The following is a 12,239-nucleotide window of genomic DNA, read 5'->3' as shown; positions in this document are numbered from 1 at the left end:
GATGAATTACTATAAAATGGCTAAATAGTATTTATTCTCAATTATTCTCATCTTATTATTCTCAAATAATTTCTTACGTAATTACAGTTATTGTTGCTTAATTGCTATGCAATTACAGATAGTGTAAAGCCTAATTCTGTAAATTAGTGGGGTGCTGGATCGTAAGAGAACGTAGAACGTACTTAGAGGAGAACACACGTGTTAGATGGTTTAGTTTTCATCAAACCGATGCCGATGAAATTGAACTGAGCAGGGTTAAAATCTGGCAGCATGTTGATTTCGGTGTGTGGAGCATTCAGGCTTTTCTCCCGAGAGGTGACTTGGTAATGTGCTCGGAAGTTACAGAGGGGGTTGTATCCAGGTTTGAGGCTGTCTGGACAGCGGAAACCTTCCTTGATGAAAGATCCATGCTGAGACACGGCTACAAATCCATCCTTGTGTGGCATCATCTTTATGACTGGAGAGTAGACGTACTGGATGTATAGCAAACAACCTGTAAAGAAATGACCAAAATCAAGCAACTGAAACAAGACATGAAAGACGTTATTATTAAGTTTTACTATTTTAATTGTAAAAAATTAATCTTCCAAAAACTTTTCCTAAACATTTAGCTGTCATGTACAACACTGAACAGTCCTCACCACTAGAGACATCCCAGACTTTGATGGTTTTATCCAAGGATCCAGTGAAGACATATTTATCATTTATTGAGAAGACAGCACAAAGGACGCCTTCAAAATAAAAACCCTTGAGGATGGAAAAAGAACAAAACATTTTAATGTTACACAGCAGCTGTTTATTGGCAGCATTATATGTCACACTGAAAAAATAGTTATTTAGTTCTTGTTGACTTGATTTCTAGTAAAAATAACACTATAATATAGTTTGCGCCACTTTACAATAACCATGTAATAACTAGGAACTACTGTATACTGTAAAATAAAGTGCTAAACTTTAGCGCTAAACACAGGCAAAATGGGAACAGGGAAAATTAAAACAAAACATAACGAAACTAAACAAACTTAAAGGAATAGTTAACTTTAAAATGAAAATTCTGTCGTCATATACTCACCCTCATGTTGTTTCAAACCTGTATGAATTTCTTTCTTCTGTTGAACAGAAAGGAAGATATTTAGAAGAATGTCAGTAACCAGGCAGTTTCTGGGTCCCATTGACTTCCATAGTAGGAAAAAAATATACTATGGAAGTCAATGGGACCCAGAAACTGTCTGGTTACTGACATTCTTCTAAATATCTTCCTTTCTGTTCAGCAGAAGAGAGAAATTCATACAGGTTTAAAACAACATGAGGGTGAGTATATGATGACAGAATTTTCATTTTAAAGTGAACTATTCCTTTAAACATAACCCTGACATATACATTCTATGAAAACATGTCTTAACTTATTCAGTATTGCTTCCCAGGTAAATTTATATTGTTTTAAGAACTTTTAGTTATTCTACCTGGAAAATAAGACACATTTATATTAAAAACTGGATTTTAAAATATATTTTTTCTAAAGTATCTTTAATGGAGGAGTCAGTTGAATAAGGCATAACCTTATAACCTTTGTATGTTGGTAGCACATCCTGATACAGAGCATTACTGTTTGTCACAGTCAGATCCATCAATGATTTGTCTAAATTCCAGACTAAATCCATGAAGTCTAAACTTTTCTTGACAGATTTTACCTTGTTATAGAAGTTACCAGTGTGATTACTGAAAAGTTATTTTCATATATTCTCTAATGTCTGTATTTGATATCTGAATACAGTAACTGTGCTTGCTCATTTAGCCCGGCTTCCATAACTGAATTATGGACTTCTTTAACATGTGTCAATATATACAATTGTGGTCAGAATTAATGGCACCCCTGGTAAATATGATCAAAAATGGCTGTAAAAAATACATCTGCATTTTTTATCCTTTTGATCTTTCATTAATTTTTTTTTTAGCAAAAATCTAACCTTTCATTGAAGTAAAATAATTGAAAGTGGGGGGTAAATCGCATTATGAAATAAATGTTTTTCTCCAAAACACATTGGACACAATTATTGGCACCCCTAGAATTTTTTATGAGTAAAATATCTCTGAAGTATATTCCCATTAATATTTACCTTTTTTTTTAGCACACCAGGGTGACTAGGAACATGAAATTGTCTAGCTATGACTTCTTGTTTCACAGGAGTTTAAAAATGAGGAAACACAAAGGCCAAATTCCCTTAATCATCCATCACAATGAATAAAACCAAATAATATAGTTCTGATGTGCATCAAAAGATTGTTGAGCATCACAAAATAGAAAGTGGCTGTAAGAAAATAGCTAAAGAATTGAAAATCCCCATTTTCCCCAAAATGTTACAAATCTGCCAGGAAGAGGACGTGTGTCTATATTGTCTTAATGCACGGTGAGTTTGAGTGGCCAAAGACTCTTCAAGGATCACAGATGGAGAAATGCAGAGATTAATTGAGTCTTGGGGTCAGAAGCCTACCAAAAAAATTAAATTAAATAAATAAATCAAACAACCCCTACACCCCCACATGTTGTTTTGGAGGGTTTTTAGAAAAATCCTCTTCGCTCCTCCAAAAACAAACTCCAGCAAATTCAGTGGTCAGACACGACTGGAACTTCAAACGGCACAGGTTTCTATGGTCAGATGAAACTAGAAAAAGCTTTTTGGCAGCAAACACGCTAGATGGGTTTGGTGCACATAAGTACCCCGTGTTTACAATTTAATATACCGTTGGATCTTTAATGCTGTGGGCATATTTTACTGCTGGAGGTCCTGGACATCTTGTTCAGATACATGGCATCGTGGATTCTATCAAATATCAACAGATAAAAAATCAAAACCTGACTTCCTCTGTTAGAAATCTTATAGTGGGCCGTGGTTGGATCTTCCATCAGGACAACGATCCAAAACAAACATCAAATTCAACACAAAAATGTGTTACGGAGCACAAAATGAAGCTTCTGCCATGACCGTCCCAGTTCCCTGACCTGATGAGTGGAGTGAACTGAAGAGAAGAAGCGCCAACATGGATCTGGGAATCTGAAAGATCTGGAGAGATTCTGTATGGAGGAATGGTCTCTGATCTCTTCTCAGTTGTTCTCCAAACTCATCAGGCATTATAGGAGAAGACTCAGAGCTGTTATCTTGGCAAAAGGAGATTGCAAAAAGTATTTAATAAAAGGTTGCCAATAATTGTGGCCAACGTGTTTTGGAGAAAAACATTTTATAATGTGATTATAAATTATAAAATCACCCCCTATCTGTCTGTCTGTATACGTGTGGAAAATTACTATGTTTATCTATTTCTTAGCCAATCAGAATCATTCAACCTGAAGCAATAGTTGTTAAATATTAATGACCACTGAAATCAAATGTGGGCTGCAGCTTTTCGCTCAACTGGATTGGGGGGAAAAAATGAAAACAAAACTGGAAAAAATAATAACATTAAAAACAAATAATTAAATAGACAATTTAAGAACTATTTGTGAGAGGTTTGTAATTTGTATGCTTATTTGAGTATCACTCTGTTAGCATAGCAACATGCTAATAACTTCCAATAAAATAGACCCAACCACAGGCAAATTATAGTTCAAAAATATTTAAATATACTATTTTACATAATATTTGTGAGTATTCTGCATTTTTATGCTTATTTAAGCATCATACTGTTTACTTGCAACATGTTAACAATAAACTCAGTTAAAACTAATTGTGATCAGAGCCAAAAAAGACCAAAACACAGGCAAATTATAGTTTAATAGACTATTTTACCGTGTACCGGTATTCGTCAGTAGTACGTATTTTCTAATGCTTATTGAAGTATCACATTGTTAGTTTAGCAGCATGGTAACAATAAACTCTATTTAAAGGGACACTTCACCCATTTGCATTAAGCTTTGTATTGTTAGAAACCCAGTCATATATTATAATGATCGTGGATTTTTCCTTTATTTTTCCCTGAGATGGGAGAAATAAGGATTTAAGTGTTTTACTTCCTGCTTATTCTGACGTAAAAATCGTCATTTTGCGTCATAATAAGCAGGAAGTCACATTTCATTGAAAAGTGTAGAGACTACAAACACTAGCTCCTCATTATTCCAGGGGGCGCTCATGCTCACGCTACAGGCCTATCACAGATCAGTGGGTGGGACTTTACTCTCTGAAACTGAAAGCAATATCCTCCATCTTGTTTGAAGCTAAGCTAACAGGCGCTGTGGAGACAGATGTAAAGTTATGACAATAGCGGAGGGTAACGTTACTCAATATGATGTAGAAGAAGAGGATTTCGGAAGTCTGATGCTCGAATCAGGTGTTTGTGGCTATCAAGCCGCATTATAGCGAAGAGCAGCCGAGGCAGAAGACCTGCCTGCCGCGGACGAGGAGCCCGGACCGGCTCGAGTTAGGGCGGACTGGTGGCGCCGGTGATCTCACTACGAACCGCTATGAACACAGAGATAGAGTCCGTCTGCGGCAAAGAATTTCAACAATGACAATTTCTCATGCACGAAATCTCTGAATCAGACGAGCACACGGGCGTTTGTGTTGTGAATCAGACGAGCACACGGGCGTTTGTGTTGTGAATCAGACGAGCACACGGACGTTTGTGTTGTGAATCAGACGAGGACACGGACGTGTGTGTTGTGAATCAGACGAGGACACGGGCGTTTGTGTTGTGAATCAGACGAGGACACGGGCGTTTGTGTTGTGAATCAGACGAGGACACGGGTGTTTGTGTTGTGAACCATCCTAGTTTCGCACCGCATCTGACTGAACATCCAGGTAACGTTACCATGCATGCAATAATTCACCACTTCGAAAGAAATACAAATGAGGAGTAATTCACTATTGAGTTCGCCAACTAACTAACGTTAGATATTTTGTGTGAAATGAATTTCAAGCTCCGGTCCGGTGGTAGCTAGCCTTATAGACGGAAGAGTGATTCATGCTGTTCTGGATTAGTGGGAGTGGCTTGCGCAGCTGTGCAATGTGGTGCATTGTGGGAGTTGTTGTCTTTCATACAAATGCGTCCTGAAGTTTCTTTCTTTCTTTCCTCGGTCAAGAAGGCACCAAATTCAAAATTTATTTTACATTTCGACTACATATATGACCCACTTTCAATAAAGATCAATGTTCCCATGGGTGAAGTGTCCCTTTAAATTATTTTTAACAGAATAAAAATAGACCCAAACATAGGCAAATTAAATTCCTTGGCTCAATTAAAAAAGCTCAAATCATAGCAACCTGTGAAGCCTCACCTTGTACTCCATGGTGTGATTCAGCAAGACGGGACTCAGATTCCACAACTTCTGAACACAGTCTTGAGAGCCAATCAACGCTTGCGTGTCCCAGTTGCTCATGGTGATGCAGGTTATGGCTGCCCCATGGTGATCCAGCTCGGCTGCCGTGGCGCTCTTAAAGTCATAGATTACAACTTCACCACCAAAGGTCCCATAGAGCAGCCTGCAGTCGGACAGCAGAGCCATGGCGGAGATTGGGGAATGCAGTAAGCACAAGGAGTACCTCTCAAATGGGCCGTCCACACAGGGGAAACTGTCCCTTGCTGTAATCTCAAACAGACAGACCGCATTCTCATATGCCACGGCCATTTTGTCCTCCCGCGGGCTGATAGCTATGCTGCGTACTGTCGGTAGGCTTTCTGGAGGTGGCAGACACAGGGTTTCTTGGGCGAAGTCCAATGGGTAAATAAGGATGGTACCAGTCCGCAGTCCACAGAAGAGTAGGTTTTTCTGCTGGGCTAATTCCATACAGCACACCTCCGAGGACACATCCATAATGTCTGTCCGTAGACCTGTGAAATTTGTGAATGTGAATTTTGGCTAAAGAATTTTTTTTAGGAATGTAATACTTTTAAAGGGATTGTTCACCCAAAAATGAAAATTGATGAACTACTCACCCTCATGTCATTCCAAAGCCGTAAGATTTTCGTTCATCTTCGGAACACAAATCTTTATGATGAAATCTGAGAGCTTTCTGTCCCTCCATTGAAAGCTACGCAACTACTAATTTGATGCTTCAACAGTTCACTAAGAAATCATAAAACTAATTCTAATGAATTGAGCGGTTTAGTCCAATTTTCTGATAAGACAATCGATTTATATGATGAAAAGATTGAATTTAGGCATTTATTCACATATAAACATTGATCAGCGAACATAAAACTCAACCGAACCTGCTTGACGTGTGAGAACAAACCTCTTGTGGAAGCTCAAACTTTCTGCGTAACATGAGAATGAACCTCATTGGTTTTTGCTGAAGTGAAGCTCAAACGTGCTGCGTAACATGAGAATGAACCTCATTGGTTCTCGTACGTCAAGCAAACATGCTTGAGCTTCCGTTTATCTGATGTGTTATTTGAGGAATCTTCATCTTTTAATCTGTTCATCATATAAAGCGATCGTGTCTATACAGAAAATTTGGACTAAACTGCTTAATTCATATGGATTAGTTTTACGATCTCTTTATGAACTTTTTGAAGCGTCAAAGTGGTGGTTGCGTAGCTGTCTATGGAGGGACAGAAATCTCTCAGATTTCATAAAAAAAGAACTTAATTTGTGTTCCGAAGATGAAAGAATGTCTTGTGGATTTGGAACGACATGAGGTTGAGTAATTAATGACAGAATTTTCATTTTTGGGTGAACTAACCCTTTAAGATCTTGCACATAATTACAACAATGAAAACCAATATCCTCTTATCACGTTTCACCTTCTGAACAGCTCCAGGTGAAAACTTCTGTTTTATTTCCCTCTTTGACATAAAATAGAGTATCACCGTCTTTCGACAGGACCACTAGGGGGCAGTATGCTGGGATGAAACTCTTGCTCCTGTGCTTGGTGTTGTAGTCCAGCTGCCATACTTTGAGCTGGTTGGCAATAAGAGAGGCAGAGATAATAGTGCGCTGATGTACAGCCAAAGTGGACACAGCAGAATCCATCACACCGATCCAGTCCAGCAGGGCTCCTGTGGTTACACTCCACACCTTGAAGAGTACAAGATGATCAAATTACATTCAAGGCAATGGCTGTGAGATGAAACTGTACCTATTTGGGAAGAGAGGGATTAAACTGACCCGTATAATCCGATCCTGGGCACTAGTGATGATTTCGCTACCTTCACCGCTTGAGACCGCACATAGGACAGATGCATCATGGTGAAGATCCAGAACCTTCTGCATTGAAGTCAGTGTCACAAGGAACACACACAATGTTCTGTCACATCCTTCAACAAGAAACAAAAGTAGTAGATCAGCAAGAAGTTTATCGGCACAAATTTATGTTCTCTGAAAAGATAACATCTCATTTAACATAAGATCATTACACATAGACAATACTAGCATGTTTAACACCACATTGTGTGTGCAACCCAAGGAGGGCTCTGATTCTACAACAATCAAACTCAGCTATTCAACCCTGTTACCAATATTTTTGAAAAAAACAAATGATCAGACAAACATTTCCTTTAATTTATAAGAAAAGAAATACCAAAATTTGGTCCAGACTAAATACCAAAAATATAACAACTTCATACCAAACTAGATAGCTGAGCGATAGCTTCAGTTAAACTAAACCTGGAACACTGTTAGCCATTCAGTTATTCCATATAATATTTATTATTTTTTATTTACTTACTCAAATGACTCAAATATATGCTAATATAAAATAAAACTGCTAATACACAGATGTATCTTAATTCTACATATGAAAATTAATACATAATGTACTTCAATTTATTGAAATTAAGAGGGGGGGGGGGGTATGAAATATTTAAGTTATACATATGTCTGAATAGGGTTTTCACAAAATTAACTATCAGTGTGAAACACTCCTATACTAAAAAAAAAAAAAAAAAAAAAAAAAAAAAACACGGAGACCACATTTTCAAATAGGCTCTAGTGCTTTTTCTTGCTATGGTGGCAATGTTTCCATTGCCATGTGTTCTAATAGTAAATTTAACCACTTATTAATGTTTAATATTGGTTTAGTTTTCCACTGTTCCAAGAATAGCTTTCTTGAAAAGTATGAGCGCGATATAAACAAATTTTACGTAATGTGGTACAGCCTCACGCTCTGAAAGTTCTCCTAATAAACAGAGAGAAGGGGATACTGGTATTTTAATCTGAAGAACAATTCAGCCATTCATATCTTGATTTCCTGACAAGTGTAAACGTGGTCTTTTGGCCATGTCCCAAATGGCACAATTCTTGTGCACTTGTGGTCTTGCAGACTTACAATGGCCACCATGTGTGTGTTATGCGCCCTCAATGCGCACTTTTACGAGCCCGCACTGAAGCGATCTCCACAGCAGACTTCTATCCGATATTGAAAGTGTGGACTCGGAGGAAGACTGCAAGGGCTTAGGTTTTCATTTTGGATACGGCCTTGTTTCAATCGAAACACTGACCCAACATTTTGGCTCGACTAATGGTAATGGCTGATTAATGGAAGAATAAGGGGCCTGTTTTATATTAGTGGTGCACACTTCAAGAGTGATTAATAAATGAGAAAAGATAACCAGACAGTGACACGTGTAAAGGCACCTGCAAAAAGCAGTTTTTCATCCTCAGATGTTCTGAGGAAGAAAGCTGGAGAGGGAAGATCAACCACAGACTCAATTCCATGGCTCCATACCTGCACACACACAAACACCTTCGAATAAAGCTGAAATTCTACATTTTGCTCGGTCTTTACAGAAACAAGGTACATACCGAATGTAGACGGCCTTCCCCAAAAGCAATGAGTATCTTGGAGTATTTGGTGAGTGTCAGAGAGCAGGTGATATTGTGGTGTCCAACAGAGCAGGGTAGGGGGGTCTGGGAATTCTGCACGCCAGTGTCAGTGTCATAAAAACAGAGTGTCCCCTCACTGCATATGCATGCTACGGCATCTCCCACAACACCAAGAACAGAACAAACCTCTCCGGTCACCTCATACAGGGGCTCAGCAGTGTCCAAGTGCCAAGCTTTAACCTAGTAACAAAAGGATGGGAACAAAAAACTATAAACAAACAACATTCAACAGTTATATTAATTATTAGAGGAACACAAACATAAAAATTCGGTCATTATTGATTTGATGTGAGGGTGAGTGAATAATGACCTTATTTCCATTTTAAACTTTTCCTTTAAGATAAAAAATATGATAGAAATTTGTCATACTAGGCTGCTTGGGTTGGTTATTATAATCTTCCTTTCTTCAATCAAATGGACATGTGCAGTGGTGTGTGTTTGGACAGACACTGCATCAGCAATGCAGAAAAGCTGTTGTCCACTTATCAGACACCATTTTCTTAGTGTGCCATCAAGTGCAGTAGATAGACAGTTATTGGTTTTATCCATCATCTTCAGGGACAGCACCCCCGCTACACAGAGAAAGAGAAATTTAAGATCAAGTCTAAACCAAAGGTTTTTATATTTTCATATACTTGAACAGTGTTCACTCTAAAGCATTTTTAATGATGTTTCTACCAGGGAACTCCATCTCTACATGTGCTGCACATTGAATGTGCATTTGGGAACACAATGTAATGTAAGGCAAGGCAAGGCAAGTTTATTTATATAGCACATTTCATACACAATGGCAATTCAAAGTGCTTTACATAGAAGAAATTAAAATAATAAAAAGAAATAAGAATAATTAAAACAGTTTAGAAAAATAAAAAATAAAATACAGTACAGTACAAACAGTCGGACGAACATTGGCACAGTGCTCATTCAGTAAATGCATAGTTAAACAGAAGTGTTTTGAGTCTGGATTTGAATGTGACTACAGTAGGAGCACATCTGATCTCCTCTGGAAGCTGGTTCCAGCTGCGGCTGGCATAATAGCTAAAAGCAGATTCACCATGCTTAGAGTGAACCCTTGGTATTTCTAGCTGATATGATCCTAGTGATCTGAGTGATCTGTTGGGTTTATATTCAGTGAGCATATCTGCAATGTATTGAGGTCCTAGGCCATTGAATGATTTATATACCAGTAATAATACTTTAAAATCAATCCTAAATTTAACTGGGAGCCAGTGTAAAGACCTGAGGACTGGTGTGATATGTTCATATTTTCTAGTTCTGCTCAGAATCCTGGCGGCAGCGTTCTGTATGAGCTGCAACTGTCTTATGGTCTTTTTGGGAAGGCCAGTGAGGAGTCCATTACAATAATCCACCCTGCTGGTGATGAAAGCATGCACAAGTTTCTCTAAGTCTTGTCTGGAAACAAAGCATCTAATTCTTGCAATATTTTTCAGATGATAGTATGCTGATTTAGTTATTGCTTTGACATGACTACTGAAACTAAGGTCTGACTCTAGTGTCACACCAAGATTCCTGACTTGATTTTTAGTTGTTTGACCCCTAGAGTGAAGGTATGCATTCACCTTGAGAACTTCATCTTTGTTTCCAAACGCAATGACTTCAGTTTTGTCTTTGTTTAACTGAAGAAAGTTTTGACACATCCAACTGTTGACTTCGTCAATGCATTGGCACAGGGAGTCAATGGGGCTGTAATCGTTAGGCGATAGGGCTAAGTAGAGCTGTGTGTCGTCTGCATAGCTGTGGTAAGCAATTTGGTTCTTTCTCATTATTTGGCTCATTGGGAGCATATACAGGTTGAACAGGAGTGGTGCAAGAATTGAGCCTTGAGGGACTCCGCATGTCATGGATGTCCACTCAGACTTATGATCTCCTATACTCACATAATAACCTCTCCCATCTAAGTATGACCTGAACCATTTTAGGACTATCCCAGAAAGCCCCACCCAGTTTTCCAGCCTGTCAAGAAGTATGTTATGATCGACAGTGTCAATGTACGTGTAGGTTATTTGAGAAGTTTATAGCATTTCAGCATTTAAATAAAATAAAATAAAAGCCTGATCATTTAAAATGTTTGCAGCTTAAAGAGTTTGAAAGTTTGAAAGTGAAAAAATTTAATGAAAAAAATTATTTACATAAATATCAGTAGTGTAACTTGTAGTGAAATACAGTATAAAAGTATTATCATATATTTATTTTTATTTTACAGTACAATTGTAATTTACAATAGTAATATATTTGTTGCCTTTTCTATTTTTGTAATTAGAGTTAAAATAATAATAATAATAATAATAATTATTATTCCTAAAACACCAGTGTGGATGTGAAGTGAACTATCACAATTAAACCGGTTTGAGTCCACTTTAAAGTCCAGCTGCAAAGTCAAAATAAAACACTTAAAAAGGTTAAATATTTTATCTAATCACTTGCATGGTTGCCATGATGTGATCACTAACTGGCATCATAGAATCTTGAACATGTGAATGTGTCATGAAATTATTAAAAATGTTAGTTTAAAATCTTGAGTTGAGCCCAGATTTCCTCACTTTCAGTATAGATTTAGCTTGGGATCAAGTCAAGAGAAAAAGTGGGTGAGCCATTTCTCCCACGTCCCCTGATTTGCAACACCCTGTTTTTTTACAATGCTTAAAACCTACCTGTGTGTCCAGAAAGAGTATGAAGAGTCTCTAGATGGCTTAGACTCCAGACTATGATCAGCCCATCCTCTGAACCCGCTACCAGCAGCTCCCTCTTTGAGCATAGCACAACAGTCTTTACCCCTTCAAAAGGCAAGAAAACACACACAATGCTATGAAATCACACTAAGCCGATTAGCAGCATGTATGGAAAGTTTAGTTTTACTTTAACAAAAGCAAGAATGAGCTCCTTTATATGGCGTCACCTTTAGTGAACCCCGTGAGGGTACTCTTTAGTGGGCCCCCAGGGGCCTGAAAGAAGCTGCATTTGGGCACAAGCACTGGGTCAGTACAGGATCCAAACCAGTCCATGCACTGAGAGCACAACTGACCAATCATAGAGGGGTAGAGATCAGCAAGGCCCTGCAGCCTGGCGAAGATCTCTGTGACCAAATGTGAGGGAGCTAAAAGAGTAAGATAAAAAAAAAAGAAGAAAATTATCAAGTTTAAAAAAAAAAATACAGAAAGACGAGTTACTTTTTTTAAAAATGATGTTTTAGATGTTTCTTGAACTATAATATTTCAAAATGGAACGTGGAAGGATGATGAACTGGTGTGCCTAAAAGGAAATAAGTCTTTGAATGTCATCTGAAAATTCTCACACTAATATTTATGGAGGATTTAAAGGGATAATTCACTCAAAAATGACAATTCTGTCTTTACATTTATATTGCACTTATTGCATTGATATTAAATCATTTCATACAGAT

General features: G+C 37.8%; 1 protein-coding gene across 1 annotated transcript in view; it reads right to left on the bottom strand.

The window, feature by feature from the left end:
• Positions 1–144: 144 nt before the first annotated feature.
• The window catches only part of nwd1 (NACHT and WD repeat domain containing 1), a gene marked incomplete at its 5' end in the record, with an annotated part of 36,301 nt that continues 24,206 nt past the window's right edge, over positions 145–12,239 (bottom strand). The window contains 11 exon segments of the mRNA XM_079856776.1: positions 145–493; positions 642–747; positions 5,270–5,823; positions 6,732–6,733; positions 6,735–7,012; positions 7,103–7,251; positions 8,570–8,660; positions 8,738–8,998; positions 9,188–9,390; positions 11,491–11,613; positions 11,736–11,933. Of these exon segments, the coding sequence (XP_079712902.1) occupies positions 183–493; positions 642–747; positions 5,270–5,823; positions 6,732–6,733; positions 6,735–7,012; positions 7,103–7,251; positions 8,570–8,660; positions 8,738–8,998; positions 9,188–9,390; positions 11,491–11,613; positions 11,736–11,933 (2,276 nt within the window). The 3' untranslated portion in view covers positions 145–182.

Source organism: Squalius cephalus (genome assembly GCF_949319135.1).
Source record: "Squalius cephalus genome assembly, chromosome: 22".
In the NCBI taxonomy this organism is placed as follows: Eukaryota; Metazoa; Chordata; class Actinopteri; order Cypriniformes; family Leuciscidae; genus Squalius; species Squalius cephalus.
The sequence above is the reverse complement of the archived record's forward strand: the minus strand, read 5'-3'. Positions and strand labels throughout refer to the sequence as shown.